The following is a 17,843-nucleotide window of genomic DNA, read 5'->3' as shown; positions in this document are numbered from 1 at the left end:
TACATTAAAGTGTGAATGATACAAGTACTAAAATTGTATGTTGTGATTCGTGTTATTTTCAATCTTAATTAATCAATTGTAATACTGAAGATTGATTTATAGTATTTAAAGAATTATCAGTAAATAATTCGATCGAAAATATTCGCCAAGCATTCTGTCACGTTTCCTTAAAACGGCAGACGTGATACAAACAGCGAACATAGTTGTCGAAGATAGTAACTTTCGTTCAAAAAGCGTGGGAGTAGCGGCGAACTGGCTTTCCGTTCTTCGAGACTAGCCTTAGTCAGAACAGTGCGTTTGATACGTTCGTCTGGACATTCGCGGTCCTTTTCAGTTCGAAATGCGTGCAATGAATGTTGGATGCTGTTTTTTCTGGAGCCTGTTTCTGACATACCACGTGGTCAGCGAGTCTCCGCCATCAACAGATACAGACGGTAATAGTTTCATTCTGGCTCTTTCTGTTCGGCGAGAAAAGGGATAGCTATTTATTGTATATATTTATTAATATTTTTGTATACATATCTAGAACGATTTGCATGATGACAAGATAACATGAAATTATTTGTTTTTGTTTTTGTCATTATCGATTCGAATTCATTCGAAAAAAAGTCACGTAGGGAGAAAAATGTTATTTAACCGCCCTGTTGTTCATCGTCAATTTTACAACTCTTAATACCTCTCGCTAATATGATTTTATATCAAATAATTAATTTAAAAATGATTTAAAATAAATGAAATTAAGAATGCCGAATTGGAGGAGGGTAGGGGTGTTGGTGGAGGTGGTGAAAATGTACTCAATATTTATAAAAAATAAATTCAAATATCATAGCATTGCTTTTTGGTGGTCTTTCCAAGTTTTTTACTAATATTCTTTGATTATTGTTTGACTTAAAAGGAATCTCTTGCTATGTAAATAATTTCGAAATTTCTGTGGTGTTCTATATAAAATGAAATAACACTGGAATTTCCTAAAAGCTCTTCCATGCCATCTTATTTACATTTTTATGAAAATAGGTTCTTGATGCTGATGTAATTACATACCTAAATGAAATTTCATAATAACCTTTTTTACTGCTTTTTTGTGGTCATCTGGCAGGGAAAGTTTTCGATGCATTGACCCCATAAAGATCATTACTTCTTTCGATCATCGAATCCTTTTTCTTGGTTGCATAGTGAAATGAAACATCTACAATAGAAATGATTCGTCTGGAAATTGCTTTATCTCGTTTATCAGGAAGCTGAACTAACTAAGGACAGTTGACCTCTTTCAGTCCATTCATATGTGTGTGAGATTATGATATTCTTATCCGTGACATAAGAATTTTTGTCGAGTAAAAAGGGACCCATTTTATCGTCCTTATTTTATTACCGACATGTTTCGATATTGAAATTAATGCGTGTCGGAAAAGAATTGGAAGGGGTTATTAGATGCTATTTATAGAACGCAAACATTTTACCAATTTATTAATAAATTAATTAATGTCATCTGCAACAGAAAGGATGACGAATTATAAGTACAAATTGTTACGATCACTGCATATATATATTTGCCGGTTCGATTAATGAATGGTATAGTTAGAAGAATAATTGGAACAATAAAGACAGATCATCACAGTAATTGAACACGAGCATACGTAGCATACTTAAATCTGCACAGTGCAACTTGACGCCTCTTTTAACGGCGTTTTTCTGTTACAGCAAAAGAACCAACCATTTCGAAGCTTTTGATCGCATGCACGTGTTTCCATGGTAACCGATTAGAAAAAAAGGAACGCGTTTTACAGTTAGTACGATGCATTCAGTGCGCAAAAGGAACGCTTAACAGTGTTTTTATAATTCCTCTCAGTTTAATGAATAACTAGATCGTGTGCAGCATCGTTATCTTTTCATTTCCGGTTAGATGGATGTATGTGACATTCCAAAGATTCTTCCTGATCTTTTATTTTCTCCATGCACCACTTATTTTTCTTTACTCATTAATTTCAGCCTCTTTCATATATTTTCTCTGTTATTCGAAGTAGAGAAGAAATTGTAAGCGTAAGATCATACCCACGCACGCACTGTCAGCGTATTTGTATGCATAATAGCGTATGATACAAACATTACATTTTTATAACTGAGAGTTATTTATTAGGATCTTTTTCCTCGTGAAAAAGAAAGTGAATTTAGCTCTCTGCTTTTACGGCTGTGTGTTAGGGGTAAATAGGGGTGTGAAATTTTATAAGAGCGCGCCTTCTAGACGTAAAATTACGTTAGACTTGAAACACTTGAACGTCCAATGATTCTGTTGAGAGAAGACGTGACTCATTTGTATTACATTCGATATACATATGTACTACATGATGTCACGTCGAAAAAGTAATGGCTATGTGAACCGTGTACATGTGTGTATATATACGCCTGGTTTCTTCTTATTCAGTCTACCGAGCCCATATGTTGATGTTATTCCGCCAGAAATAGACAAACCCCTTGGATACTACGGTAACCAAGTATTCTTCGTTATGGGAGAAAAACTTATCTTTGAATACCGTAGTTTTAATGTAGTTTTAAATAAGAGGATTTAATATTATATTCTCAAATATTTGATATTCTCGAAAATTACATGTTCTAAAATCTACTGTGCTGTATTTTTACGCACGACCGATTACGCTTCAGGTTTGGAATTATATGCTTGTGTTCTGAATTTCAATTAATTCAGGCGCGTCGCTTGAAATTACGGCGCGGCGGTCCAAGGAATATTTTCCTCTAACGTAGAGACCAGTAAAAATCAGATGTAATAATTTGTTCGACATTTTTTCATAATTTTGTTCTAATTTTAGATGTACTCGTGTACACCGTCGCCACGAACGAAACCGATGGCTACAAACGATATGTCAGATCGATCGACGTCTATGGATTCCGCGATAACTTGAAGGTACTTGGTATGAAAGATCCCTGGCTAGGCGGTAATAACATAAGAACTAGTGCAGGAGGAGGATACAAAGTGAATCTTTTAAAGAAAGCTCTGGAAGAGTATCAAAACGATGAGCAAAAAATTGTGATATTTACAGACAGGTTTTTCTTTGATAAATTTGTTTTTCAAATCGTTTTGATTTTTAACTGATATACTAATAAATGTTTCTACATTGCAGTTACGACGTGATATATTTGAGCGGTTTGAACGAAATCGTCGAGAAGTTCAAGAGTATGAATGCTAGAGTATTGTTCTCTACAGAAGGAGCTTGTTGGCCAGACAAATCACTAGCTTCCAAATATCCTTCAGTAACTCGAGGGAAACGTTTTCTAAATTCTGGAGGTTTCATGGGTTACGCCTCAGACGTCTATGCGATTTTAACGTATGCTCCAATAAAAAACCGGGATGACGATCAATTATTCTTTACCTTGGCGTATCTCGATGAAAAATTGCGGGAACGTCATAAAATTAAGTTGGATCACAAATCTGAAATATTCCAGAATCTCTATGGTGCTGTATGTAAGTGAGAAGAAAAATAGGTTTGAACAAATGAAACTAATGGATTTATCTTTCACAGCTGATGTAGAACTGAAATTTGAGGGAGAAAAGGCTTCTCTTTTAAATACTGCTTATAATACAGAACCATTGGTGCTTCATGGTAATGGGTACAGTAAGCTATCGTTGAATTCCTTGGGTAATTATTTGGCCAATGCATGGAATCCTGAAGAAGGATGCATAACGTGTTGGGAAGGCACGATAGAATTGGATAAAACAAAACCAGACACATATCCAATTATATTAATCGCTATATTCATCGAACGACCAACTCCTTTCTTAAACGAATTTTTGATGACAATATATCAGCAAATTTATCCAGAATCGAGGTTGCATTTGTTTATTCATAACAACGTGGAGTATCATCAAGATACAGTCAACAGCTTTATGGAAAAAGTAGCAAAGCGATATAAGAGCAGTAAGCTAGTCGCTCCCAGCGACTCTGTGAATGAAGTTGATGCAAGAAACTTAGCCATGTACGTTTAAAAAAAAAGGAAGGAATTCAATTCGATTATTTGTTTCGGAGTATGTTTCTTTATATCTGAAGAGAAAAATTACTTCTCAGGGACTACTGTTTGTTGAAAGAATGCTCTGGATATTTTTCCGTCGATTCGATTTCTCATCTGGATAACGAGTATACTTTGAAGCTTCTGGTAGAGCAGCAACGAGGAATCGTTGCACCATTACTAGTCAGACCCTATAAAATGTGGAGCAATTACTGGGGAGCAATAATGGACGATGGATTCTATGCTCGAAGCTTCGATTATATGGAAATCGTGAAGAATGAGCGCAGGTAAATAATAAGAATTTTTAACGCAATAATCTGCATTTATTGTCCAACCATGTTATATGTACAGAAAGTATGCTTCTAGAGAACAATTCCATGCTTCTTTTTTGTTTTTTATTACGCTAATGGTTTAGACAATATCATATATCTAACTATCAAACTACTTAAAAGAATGTAAATCTAATCGAAAGCAATGGAAAAGTCAGTCTTGAAGGATCTCCGATCAATACTATACTTATTATCGGCTGTACATTCGTAAACTCCAGCATCCATCTGTGTCGCAGGATCTATTTCCAGCTTTGATTTCACTTTATCCGTTCCGATTTGCCATTCATGCACCTTTACATAAGAAATTTCTGTCATTATGTAGTTCCATCTCCAATTATCGCAAGTAGAATAAAGTATACCGACATGTAGATAAAGATGCGTGTATATCTCAGCACCATCCTTGAACCATGTGATGTGTGGCCGTGGGTTTCCACGTGCGATGCAGAGGAAAGCAATTTTGTGCCCTAAGACGTACTCCAAATCGAAGTGTGAAGCTAATAGTATCTTCGCTCCCTGAGTAAAAAAATGTTGGGAAGAGCGATTTATAAATAAAAGCTGATAATGAGGCTTCTTTGATCGACTTCGTTTAAATTTGATCTACATACATTATGGTTGTTGTAATATTGATCACTTTCTGGATCACGATACTTTCCAGTGATGGGTAATCCTATTTGAACTCGAGATCTGGCTTTACTTCTGCCTCGTCCTCTTCGTCCAAGAATCTCCTGGCTATTTAGCAGCAATATAGTTAACAGAAAAAGCATCACCATAGAGCGTGGCATGACGGTCTGAGAAAAGCAACTAGAAATTTTAGACTCGTGAAAAAGAGAATTAAAGAAGTTAGATATTTCGTCTGCGTTGAAATGTCGCGTTAAAAAATATTCTCCGAGTGCACGCAACGTACGATGATCACACGGAACTCCGATGTAACTGACAGCCACCTACTCATTACTCCCCTAGTGTTCTCTCCTATCTATTACAGACGTATAGGCAGATATTGTTCAGCTACGTGTACTGCACGTACGTGTGTCGTGTAATTTTATTCCTTCGACACCTATTGCAACTCGGTCATTATTAAATTCTAAATGTCTCAACTTCATTACTAATTCTATAAAACACCGGTTCACAAATTAGCCCAAATAAGACAGAATTAAATGTATCGGTGTCGCGCAAGGTGTCAGGGTACAGAAATCTTTTCATTTAACTCGTAAATGAATTGATAATTCACTAGATAAATTTACGATGCTGTGCTATTTTCACGTTTTATGGTTCACGCTATAGACGTGTACCACCCTTGTAACAGTCAATTGCGATTTAATGAACAAGTGCTGGGGGAACTCTAAATTTCCAAGTGCACCTTTATGCGTTCAAATTCTTAACAATTGATAGTGTTTATGTACGTCAAAGACAACAGCGAAATGTGCCATATTCTTCTTTTATTACCTTTTTCATTTTCTTTTTATAAATGTTGTGCTTTTGGTTGTTATTAAAAATATAAAATTTAACGAAGATTCGAAGTTGTACAAAATTTATCTTGCTACTTATAATTAACTTTTGTACTATTACAGTAAGTTAGACAGTGACGGAATTACACTATTGCAATTAAGAAAAAAAGTACTGATTTTTCAATAAGAGATCATGACGTAATCTGTTCTGAAGCCACGACGATCAACCGCATATTGATTATCCGCTTGACACTCGTAATATCCCGCATCTTTCTGCGTGGCAGGGTCAATTTCCATTTTCGATTTTAACGTGTCATTACCAACAGGCCACTCGTGTACCTGAAAATATTGTATATTGTAAATAATAGGAAGTCCCATTGTATAATACAATATATTCCCCAAATGATAGGGGAATACCTGAAAGAATTTGTGTTGATACAATTCAATTCCATCTTTCAACCAGGTGATCTCAGGCCTTGGAAATCCAGTAGCCATGCAAAAAAAAGTGATCTTTCTCCCCAGCATGTAGTCTAACTCAAAGTGTGAAGCTTTCACTATCTTCGCACCCTATCAATTTTCGAAGTACGTTATTCGAATGATTCCTCTGTGTTGTTATACATACATGGCGTTTTAAACCGATTGTCGGATGATGTTTATACTCACATCTTTATTTTCATAGTAATTGGCGCTGGCAGGATTTCTGTGAGGAATGAGAATAGGCATTCGGGACTTGTACACTCTCCCGCCACCACGTCTGCCAGCTCCTCTGCCTCCCCCACCTTTTGCCGCGTCTGTGCTTACCAACAAAGTGGTAAAAAAGAACAGGCACAATATTTGAGATCTCGTCATTTGCTCTCGCGATTATAAACTTCTCAATTTCTTTGAACAACGTTCGTACACTTTACATAAAACCTATCCACTTGGATGTACTTTATCTCCTAAGCAGTTTTAATTATTCTAACTTCGAATTGTAACACTTGAAATGTTTTTATACAAGTTTCGCAGTACACTAATACGTGTAATGGTTAAACTTCACTGAAAAGTTAAGTGTTAAAGAGACACAATCCTCAAGTGCTTACCAACTACTCTGAGACGTTATTTTGGACAAGTGGCCAAGCCGAATCTTTGGGCTCCGCCTGTCCCTACAGCCTAAAATATGAATGTACTATGCTCTATGGGCATGTCGTCACTAGTGACAGAGTTATGAATCTCAATTGGATAATTATGCATAACCCATTGCCAGTGCATTCATCGGCCAATCATGACATCAGAGTGATTACCTTACAAAATATTTAAGCGATGACCTCTGAAAAACAACATTGTCTCGCGAGTTTAACAAACAAGTATGCTGACCCCCCGTATTATTTTGCGTCTGCCTCTTTTCTAGCCTCGAGGGCTCTTGAGAATAGCAGACTGATCAGATACACACGTGTTGTTATTTGCTAAATCGATTTCATTTTAGTTCAGTTGATATACCATCGTTACAGTAATTACCACACTATAAAGGGAAAGATATTAATGATGATTTTAAATCGTTACAAAAAACAATTTATATTTCTGACCAAATATTACATTGTCCTAGGGGACTATGGAATGTACCGTTCATCAGTAGCTGTTACTTAATTAATGCCACGCTAATTAGCAACAAGGAGACTCGTCCATCCTATTTGGAAGGCGATTTAGACACAGAGATGGCTTTCGCGCATGCTAACAGGGAACGATTCATCTTCATGTATGTCAGCAATAGACTTGATTTCGGACACCTCGTTAATCCAGAAAGTTACGATATCACGATGCTTCATCCGGACTTGTATCAAATTATGGACAATAAATTGGACTGGGAAAAAAGATACATACACGAAAACTATTCGGAAAACTTTAATCCTAATCGAACTCAGATCCAAGTAAGAATATCAATTATTCTTTTTAGATTTGTAATCTTCAACGAATGAATTATTACATATTTTTTCCAGCCTTGTCCCGATGTGTACTGGTTCCCTGTAGTAAATGAGAGATTTACCAAAGAATTGGTAGACATTATGGAAAAATATGGAAGATGGTCGGATGGATCGAATCATGTATGATAATTCATAATTTTTATAATAGTAATTATTACTTCCATAATAGTAATATAAAATAAAATCTTTAGATAATTTTTTATAATCTGCAGAGGAATCAAAGGTTATGAAAATGTTTGTAATTTTTTATATAGTAATTGAATAATTTTGCTGACAGGATCCAAGATTAACGGGTGGTTACGAAAACGTACCAACCCGTGATATTCATATGAATCAAGTAAAGTATGAGTCACAGTGGCTGTACTTTTTAAAGGAGTACGCTAGGCCTCTACAGGAACTCGTATTCACTGGATATTATCACGATGTAAGATATTTAGTTTTTTAATGCATGTATTAATCGTTTCTAGGATTCACGTATTGAAGGCGGATACGAAGCCGTACCAACGCGAGATATTCATATGAGACAAGTCAACCTCCATGATTCTTGGTTAAAGTTTCTTTACGAATATGTCCGCCCTTTGCAGGAGCATGTTTTTATAGGCTATTTAGCGAACGTAAGAATTATTAAAAAACAACAATTTGTGGAGATATGGGAATTCCTTTTCACTGATTGCACATTTTCGTACACTTTCTTTCATAAATCGATGTACTGTTGCACTGATTTCAAATTACAAACTTCAATTCTACAATTCCACTGCAGCTGTCTATAGGCTTTGTATTCCCATTATTTTTCCCAACTTCGTTTCTTTATTGTGAAGTTTACCATAGCTGTATATAGTCAACTATAAACGAAAAAAAGGAAAAAGAAACATTTAGTATTGTTTTGAGTAATGTATTTATGAAAAATTAATATAATCATTTATTGAAATTTACAGCCACCTCGTGCGCTCATGAATTTCGTCGTAAGGTATCGTCCAGACGAGCAACCATCGTTGAAGCCACACCATGACAGTTCAACTTATACGGTCAACATCGCCTTAAATAGAGCAGGAGTAGATTACGAAGGTGGAGGTTGTCGATTCATTCGGTATAACTGTTCCGTCACGGACACAAAACCAGGTTGGATGTTAATGCATCCTGGAAGACTGACTCATTATCACGAAGGACTTCGTGTCACTAGTGGAACTCGATACATTATGATTTCCTTTGTCGATCCTTGATCAACGCGTCGAATCATAGGGCATTCTCAATGATGATTTTAAAAAAAAATATGTACTATCATCACGTTAGGGAAAAATGTGTTCTCATACGTGTATATGTATAATAAGATAGCAATGATAGTTAGAAATTTAAACCGCGAAGTGAGATAACTATGCATTTTAAGAGAATAATATTCCCCTATTGATGTTATTTTTCTAATATAGGAAGAATACAACTGCGGAACAGTTAGTAATCGTAAGTGTTTATATGGAAATAAAAAGTTGCATTTGCATTTGTATTTATGTCATCTTGATAATATTATGATGTGATCGTTGACAAATTGGGTTGAACGTATTACTTCTCTTTTTTCTTTTTTTTATTAAAAACTTGTTTCCTTAGGTTATTTACAGCTTACGATTTCTACATAATTATTTTCACATTTTAACTTATATCATTCAACGCGAAACCTTATCTCTTTTACCGAAATTTAAGCTGTGTTCTTAAATAATAAGGTAACGAATATTCTAGTGGGATTACACACGCCGCACTGTTTAAAAAAAAACATTTTCTCATTTCAGACTTCACATATCTATACAATTTCAGTATGTTACAATATTAGGAACATCCGTAGGATAAGTAATTAGATTAACATTACTGAATAGCAAACTTTGAAAAATCGATTTAATTATTATTCCCGCACATTTATTTACATAGTAAAAAAAAGTGCCTCATCAGTGTGATATATCGATGCATTGCAGTATGTCACAGCGCAATAGCAGCATATTTAAATTCATTTAAAGACACTTTCTGTATGAAAAGATAAGTGCATTTAAAATTAATTCAAGTATTACGTAGTTTCTTTCGGTTCGAACCAGCGCCTTTGGTTTTTTTCTTCGTTTTTTAATAACTTTATATACACATACTTAATAATTTCTTCTTGCAAATAGCTTTCGCACACATGGTGCTCTACGATTATTTTTCATTCGGAATACCACACAAATCTAATTAATTTCGACGCAGCGTAGGTATAACAAGCAATGACGCAACGTAGTATGTAATACGTTATAAAAATGTTCTCAGCCAGCGAGTATTTTTGCCGTATAGATATTTGATAAACACGAATACTATTAAAATTCACAGTATCGTTTAATTTAACTAGGCATTATTTACAGTTTGTTCGATTCATAGAAAAAGGTAAGATCATACATTATTTTAATAACCGGCCCGTTTCAGCTCGTTTAATTGATGTGCTAACTTTTCCTCTTTAGTTCTTCTCGCTTGACCTAACTTCCTACACTCAATATACGTGCTCAGAAAACGTTCGACATCGATTTTCCTATTCAAGAAGTCCTCAGCGATTCTCTCACTTTCTTCGTGACTTTCATCCGCCGCTTTCCTTAAACACTCCTTTATGTGATCCGGAGTAAATACTTCAGACAACTTGTTGTATCGTTGTATTAACTGATCGTATCTGGCCTTCAGTGCAGCGACAGTCTGTACTTTATTCACTACGTTAGACTGCAATTCTCTAAGCTCGGGTTCTTTGGCTACATTAGCCTCTAAAAAAAATGAGCGAAAAAGAGTGGATAATCTTCAAAACAAAATAGAATTGTAATGTTTCGTTGAAAGCAATCTTACCGGCAGTTTTTTGGACCCAATCTATAGTACCATCAATAGTCGTGTTAATGTCTTTTAACTCGGAATGTTTATTTAGGAATTCGTCTAATCTGTCTTCATCTTCGCTAAGCAGTTTCAATTCCTCAGTAGTTAAATTATTTAAATCTGGAAACTCTACGCTCTGGCGAATCTTCGATTGCGTTTGATTCAATGATTGTTGATGGTAATTCGCGTTTACGTAGTGCGAATTCAAGTATGTTCCATGCTGATTAGAATTGTACCTTGTCGGGTCTGCATTATGAAGCGAACTACTTCTTGAACCCGTGAGGTACGCCGAATGTTGCGATGGAGAACCGAAATTCGTATGGCTGTCCGTCACATATGCGGTACTTGAATTCGTGTGATTGTAATTATAAATGCAAGTGTTTGCACTGGCAGATGAAAACTGCGGATATTGCGCGGTGTAGTAAGAGTTGAACGATGTAGATGGAATTTCCTGATATTGTTGCAAGGAGTAAGATGGTGAATTTCTTCCTTGTAAATCTGTAATTCATATTGGAAAAAATGAATACTTTGCTTTCTCCTGTTATACATATTTCAAAAACATCTGTACCTCTATGTGATTTCACAGATCCAGGAGAGATGTCTTCTAATAACTGTGGAGGGTTTTTACTAAATTCTCTAATGATAGCTTGAACAACACGACCAAGATCACTGTGCACTGTAAACTGACATGCAAAACCAAATGATCTTTATGATTCTAATAAATAAAGCTATTCACGCAAATAATCTTACATTAAGTAGCCCTGGTGCGCTTGTGATTTCGCTGTGTTCATTGCACCAAGGATGGTTCACAGGTGGAGAAACCCTAAGTGCTGGCTTTTCCAACGGAAACTCTGGTGATAAAGAAACCATAATAGCCATTCTCCTTTCCCCAGCATTGAATTGTACCTGATACTCCACATCTTCTCTTAATTCTACTACACTGCAACATGAGTCATGTACAACAATTAAGGCAATGTGACACACACAATTGCACATTCTCAAAAATGACCTTGGTGAACAATATTGAGAAACGTAAAATATTAAAGCAGAAAACTTAAAATTGTTTTTGATAAACTGGGCGTGTACCAAAGATGATGGTATCATTAATTCTTACATGACAGACGCGCAGATTGCGAATAAGGGCTTAGCAGCGAATTTATTTTAAGTAAATAAGTTTAATAGAAACTTGAACTTTCTTCTACACGTAACAATTATAAAATGCAGCATTTTACGTTGGAAAAAGAAAAAATGCAATTAATAAATGTTAAACATGTAGACAGGTTAATATGAATAAGGTTAGGCAGATGAGGTTACAAATGAAAATCTCCTTACTTGTCATTAAAAATTTTCAAGGTGTCAATTTGCCGTTTTCTCTTGACTGCGACATTCTCATTTTCGCCACGGAATATTCGCGATATCATTTAAAAGAGTTAAATTTAGATAAAACATTCGCTTTATCCTTCGATCCCTCTGTCAAAGCAACCATACAGCAGCAGAACAGCTGTTTCGGTCTCCGCCACACTTCACGGGGGAAATCGCGATCTGATGTAGTGTTAGCAATGTTCTTTGCATGTAATACCACAGACGACGTATAAGATAGATATAGGATAGTCAGTATTCGACCGACGATCAAAGAGAGAAGCTTCGTATGAAAAGTATACTTGTCAGAAATGATAAGTTTATACTTACCAGAGAGAAATTATAGTGTAAAAGGATAAATATCTTTCTAAATAATACATATCAAAAATAACATTCGTAGAGAAAAATAATTTTAGTTCCTTCAATATTTATCTAATCACACTTGCTTTCTGTCACAAGCAAAATGCGAAGGAAGAGAATGACTTTCGGACAATTGTGTGAAATTATGAGAGGCATACATATGTTTACTGAGAGTGGACACACACTTACAGAAGAATAATTAGAAAAATAAAAATATTAGTATCTCCATAAATTATATTTATGATTTTTAAATGTTTACTGGGCTAATATTTCAATATTAGTTTGATAGTTGTATGACCAAAAATTTTGCATATCTTTGAAACATTTTTAACAAAATTAATATGTTATTTTACTTCCATTGTCATCATAAATAAGATACTTTGGAAATTGGAGCTTCTACATCAGAATATTTTTAGTTGAAATAGGTGCAATTTTTATAATAAAATATCCTTCGTTCTAATAAATAATATTCATCGATTACGCTCTCTCTTACTGCATGCAGAAGATCTACAAATGCAGCAATTTTTATAAAAATCCACTTAAATTGGAGTAAGAATCAACTAATACACAGCAAACTTATTACTGCATTTTGATTACAATCAATGTTTTTCTTATACCAGAAGTGTTTCTGTATTCTGAATTCTGTCCACCAATTAAACAAGGATAGCCATATTCTTAATATGTGATAATAAGTTAAACAAAGATAAAAACGCCGAAGACATTAGACAAAGAGAGAGGACACATTTCTCTGAGTTAGACAAGAATAGAAGTTTCGCGAGTGGCGCCAATGTCATTTCGTGTTTGGCTGCGCGAACTAACGGCTTCTTACTAGGGGAACATAGATGAAAGTGCAAGGAGGTATTAGATAAAGAACACACTATATATCAGGAAAAAAGAGAAAAACCGTTTGCTATTGGTCGAACCACGACCAGATTGACATTCTCGACGCTATTTCGGCGTAATTTTCGAAGTTTTGAAACATTATTTAAAGAATAAATATTTTGCAAAAGAAAATGAGTGAGGTGTGTAAGAGAGAAATGAATAGACTGTAAAATGCTGTAAAACAATACTGGTATATTGTAACCTTTTATAAAATACATTTTGTACAGTTATATTACAATAAATAATTCATTTTTCTCGATATTGAGTCCTTTTTTTGATTTCTGTCGTGGCCTGAAAATTTAATCTGTAATTCACACAACAAGAACATTAACTTTAAAATTTTCAATAAAAGTTATAAACAATTTCTAACTAATCTACGATATGCAAATGTTAATTCAATGCGAAATTATTAAATTAACTGTTTTATTTAGTTTAATCATGTAACAAATTTATTTAATACTTCCAATAATTATAAACTACCATTTAAATTGTTATTTAAGAAGAAACACTAAGTATTCTAGAATTAAAGTACTTAAAAATAAACCAAAAACTTTATTATTTACATTACTAGTAATGTTAAAGCAAATAAACATTTATTACAAGTAACAATTTTAAACTACTTATTACATGCAATTATGCTCTAATTTACATTAACTATTATTAAAAGCAAAAAATTCACAGAATTTCTGTTTTAAAAATCAACTGACCTGATAATGCTTCATTTCTAATAATGTTCTCGACGATACTCTCGATCCTTCTGCTTTGAACGCTGACAGCAGACTAAGTAAGGCAGTCCCACTGATCTTCCTTAGAACCCCCAAATTAAACTCTTTCAATTAAAAACTGCGTGATTTCCCGGTGCGATTTCTCGCGGAGTACTCTCTCCAGTACATATATGCAATAACTCTTGAACTATAAACAATATACGAATAAAAGTTGTACGTGAAAGAAGTTACAGAAGTGACCTTCGAGATACAGGTGTGAAAAGTATGTAGCAAATTGTTCGCTAAAGGGTATAATTTAGTGAAAGATCACGTGACTATATATACAGGGGGATTCACCAAACTTGACGACCTGAAATTGCTTGTAAACTATTCGCTATGCGAAATAGTGTATAAACCGAAAGTTGCATGATTTCAAGGGGGACATTAACTTTGTGATATAACTTTAAAAGTGACCAAATTCACTGTAGATATTGAGTAATTAGTAATTTTCCTTTAAGTCAATTTATTTACAGTAGGGCGGAGCGTAGTTGCGGCTCAGCCAATAGGAAACGGTTTTTCTCTATCCTCTTTGCAAAATAGGTCGCTCTTTGTCTAATACCTTCTTGTACATTCCGTGTGCCTAGTAGAGCGACGACCAAACACGAGATGGCGTGGGCAATGCTCACCGTATAGCGACACCTATATCCTCCTGCGAAAAGAGCAAAAGTGTCCATTTCCGGAATAATTAATTTTCACTAGAAATCGTAGCTGTGCGGGGGAGAAGACCACAACGATGGTCGTATAAACAAAGTGAACGGTCGTGTTCAAGTGAATTTTGAACATCTCCTTTGAATTTTTAAACGTAATGAAAAATATCTATGACACTTGCCACATGTAGATAAACAAGTGAAACGTCCTAAAAAATTGGAGATTAAGCAGAATGTTACTTCGTAGCGGCACTGCAAGTTAAACAGAAAACTTTGTTTATACGATCTTCGCTGATGTTGAAGGGTTTAGTGTTATAGGTCGTTGAATTGGTCTTAAAAGTAGCTATCATAAATAAATAAATACAATATAGCATGCCATTTAAAGGAACATTTATTATACACCGGCCTCCATGAAGCTATGCAACTTTTGTAGGAATTATTTTTACGAAATTTTAATTACAACAGAAATATTTCAGGTGATAAAGTTAAGTGGTACACCCTGTGCAATAGCACATTCTATGATTTTCAACCGTTAGCAATTTTTAGTCCAAATTCAGTCGAAAGTAGTTTTCAGTGAAAGACTGGGTTTCATTTTTATTCAATTATTGAACGAGATAATAATTACGAAGCGATACATTTCTCAACATTTTATTACTGAAACTTCTCATTGCACATATACATTATTGTTACAAATTACTCTGCTGCATCTACACGAATGTTACATACATTAATAATATCGTATAGAAATATTACAAACAGGTACAAAAGCTACACTACTTTCTTATCATACGATCCCTTAATTAATTCTATCGTGGATTACAAATACAATCATTTGCAGGAATTTAACCCTTTATTTATAAATAATTTCACAGATAAAAGATCTTGCTACATTCTGTCCCCTTTCTTCGCTTCATATTCCATAGAAAAATAAAAAGAAATATCTGATTCGCAGATCTTTAAGAAAGATTGTGAAATTTTTAATAACGCTAAAATCCTTCTCTGTAGAAAATAAAGGGTTAAAAGTTTCTTCAAATGGAATGCTGATCCTGCACAGTTGAATGTTCAATTAATAAATTGGATCAATATATTCATCACAATGGACACTAATTGTAGCTATGTATGTATGTATGTATGTATTTATTTACAGTGTTCGTCTCGTGTCTTAACCTTAAAATTTACTTTTCATCCTCCAGCTGTTTAAACAAGTCAGCTTATACTGAAGAAACATTTTTGATGAATCTGTTTCACAGCTGTTGAGTCATAATACTTTTCTGCCACACGTGAAAGAACTTAACAAATTAATAATTCAACCAAACCTAATACATCGTGTATAATTAACATTAATCGCACAAGGAGATCTTTTGAAAACAGTGGCAAAGATTCTGTAATGCTTAAACCACTGGTTGGCAGTGACATTTTTAATATGCATTTCTCATCGATCACACAAAAAGGCAGTAGAATAAAAATTTCAATGAAAATCACTCCTCACATTCGAAGATGCTCAAACATCATTTTTCTAGCACGAGTATTAATCCGTCTCGTTTCACAAAGTACTTTTATTCATTTTGTATCATAAGAACAATTAATATTGTCAGCTGAAGTCTGACCAAAGAATAAATAAAAGCTTATCAAGTTTTAATCTTACGCCTCATTGGAACTTTTAATTATTGCTTTTGAATTTTTTTTTGTTTATATAGTGATAACAAATTTAATTTCGAATTTTTAGTTTGAAAACATCGAACACTCTCATGATACATTAAAAAACTCATAGTTGCGCATAGCTTCTTACAATTAATGAGAATACTTTTACAGTAATACTAAGATTCCCAAAATGTAGATTTTGTTATTGAAGGTGATTACTATAATCGTACAAAATGTTTTTCAGTTACAAACAGCCTCAAAAATGACAGATGCACACGCCTCGATTTACCATTCGATTCCCGCAGCACGTATCACGTAAAATGCATTAAAAAAATACATTCATCGTTATTATGATATATCTTCAAGGTGTACACGAGCCGAGAGTTATTTTTCAGAATGACCTTTTGCTGAGATCAGATAAAACATTCAATTAATAGATACTTAAATTAGATGATCTTGCTAAATTAACAAAATAATTCGATTTTTGTTCGAATTAAAGTGCCACCACAGCTTATGGAGAAACAAAGTGATCTACATTGTAAATATTCCTAATATTAGATTTAAAACTTACATATTTAGCATCTATACTTTTTTTCTTTTTTCTGTTTTTACAAGAAGTTCGTGCTCTTATAAAGTCAGTGTAGTTCGATCGAAATATTCATTGATCATTTATTAGAAACGGAAAGGAAAAGTATATACAGCGACTGTACAAAAATATGCTTGTTAAACAAAATCTTATAGACAGTCAACAGAAAGGAAATACATACAAGTTAAATATAAACTTAGATAAACTCTAATACACTTGGTCCCATGTCTCGATTTCTTTTCTCTTATTTCATGCGCTTCCCCCCCACTATTCTACACTTTTCTTAAAGAAGGAAAGGTAGCCTTTGTACACCTTAAAGCAACATCCTACAACGTCCTCGTGAGAGACGAAGCTACTGTACTTGTGTAAAACTAGTTTGTAAAAAGACGAATGGTTGCTTCTTCGGTATTTACACGTGTGTTTCGATCGAATCTACCTCGAACGTTCCAATGTAAGAATTAAACTCGTCAGCTTTTCTACTTTTCGTTTAGAATATGTTGCTTCTTTTTTTTTATATAAATGCAAAGAAATATAAAAAAAAGAGAAAAAAAAGTATAAAAAAACAAGTCACACCCGAGATAAACATAGAAGAGTCGTATTTAGTGTACATATTATAATGTTAAGTTACACTGAAGTAAGTCCATCTAGCGCTTATTTACAATTATCGTACAGTGCTTTGAGGCGCGTTTTGTTAATATTTTTATGCTATATGGAAAAACGTCTGAAAAAATTGTCGGTCTTCGAACATACTTTGTACTCGACTCTGTCTAACTTTCTCCGGTGTGTCATTCAATAGTAACACATTTTCGGATTTTAGTGACTCGCACGTAGCACTTAATAAACCATCATACTGGGAGAACGTTTTGTGCTTTATTTGTACAAAAAGAAAAAACGAGCAAAATTAAGTAGTCCTTTTTCCTTTTCTTTTTTTCTTTTGTGTTTCTTTCTCGAGACGAATGACTAAAAATATACATGTATAGTCACTGTTTAAAAGAA

The 17,843-nt window shown here is 34.3% G+C and overlaps 4 protein-coding genes across 4 annotated transcripts; 1 reads left to right on the top strand and 3 right to left on the bottom strand.

Moving 5' to 3' along the window:
* Positions 1-309: 309 nt before the first annotated feature.
* LOC108570151 (procollagen-lysine,2-oxoglutarate 5-dioxygenase 3) lies at positions 310-9,184 on the top strand. The gene is made up of 9 exons (XM_017931940.1): positions 310-434; positions 2,820-3,054; positions 3,132-3,472; positions 3,531-3,984; positions 4,074-4,301; positions 7,371-7,692; positions 7,762-7,866; positions 8,024-8,170; positions 8,682-9,184. The coding sequence occupies exons 1-9, from the start codon at positions 341-343 to the stop codon at positions 8,964-8,966; spliced, it is 2,211 nt and encodes a 736-aa protein (XP_017787429.1). The 5' UTR covers positions 310-340; the 3' UTR covers positions 8,967-9,184.
* Positions 4,476-5,261, bottom strand: LOC108570152 (immunoglobulin domain-containing protein oig-1-like). The gene is made up of 3 exons (XM_017931941.1): positions 4,949-5,261; positions 4,707-4,856; positions 4,476-4,634 (listed from the first exon to the last, which is right to left on the bottom strand). The coding sequence occupies exons 1-3, from the start codon at positions 5,123-5,125 to the stop codon at positions 4,476-4,478; spliced, it is 486 nt and encodes a 161-aa protein (XP_017787430.1). The 5' UTR covers positions 5,126-5,261.
* On the bottom strand, positions 5,969-6,637 carry LOC108570153 (immunoglobulin domain-containing protein oig-1-like). The gene is made up of 3 exons (XM_017931943.1): positions 6,452-6,637; positions 6,206-6,355; positions 5,969-6,127 (listed from the first exon to the last, which is right to left on the bottom strand). Exons 1-3 carry the CDS (start codon positions 6,635-6,637, stop codon positions 5,969-5,971), a joined length of 495 nt encoding a protein of 164 aa, XP_017787432.1.
* A 119-nt stretch (positions 9,185-9,303) lies between the features above and the next one.
* Positions 9,304-12,141, bottom strand: LOC108570177 (vacuolar protein sorting-associated protein 37A-like). Its single transcript, XM_017931975.1, has 5 exons — positions 11,941-12,141; positions 11,359-11,548; positions 11,177-11,291; positions 10,585-11,106; positions 9,304-10,505 (listed from the first exon to the last, which is right to left on the bottom strand). The coding sequence occupies exons 1-5, from the start codon at positions 12,027-12,029 to the stop codon at positions 10,159-10,161; spliced, it is 1,263 nt and encodes a 420-aa protein (XP_017787464.1). The 5' UTR covers positions 12,030-12,141; the 3' UTR covers positions 9,304-10,158.
* Between the last annotated feature and the right edge of the window lie 5,702 nt (positions 12,142-17,843).

Source organism: Habropoda laboriosa, unplaced genomic scaffold, assembly GCF_001263275.1.
Source record: "Habropoda laboriosa isolate 0110345459 unplaced genomic scaffold, ASM126327v1 scaffold80, whole genome shotgun sequence".
Classification (NCBI taxonomy): domain Eukaryota; kingdom Metazoa; phylum Arthropoda; class Insecta; order Hymenoptera; family Apidae; genus Habropoda; species Habropoda laboriosa.
This window is presented reverse-complemented; position numbering and strand designations above follow the sequence as displayed.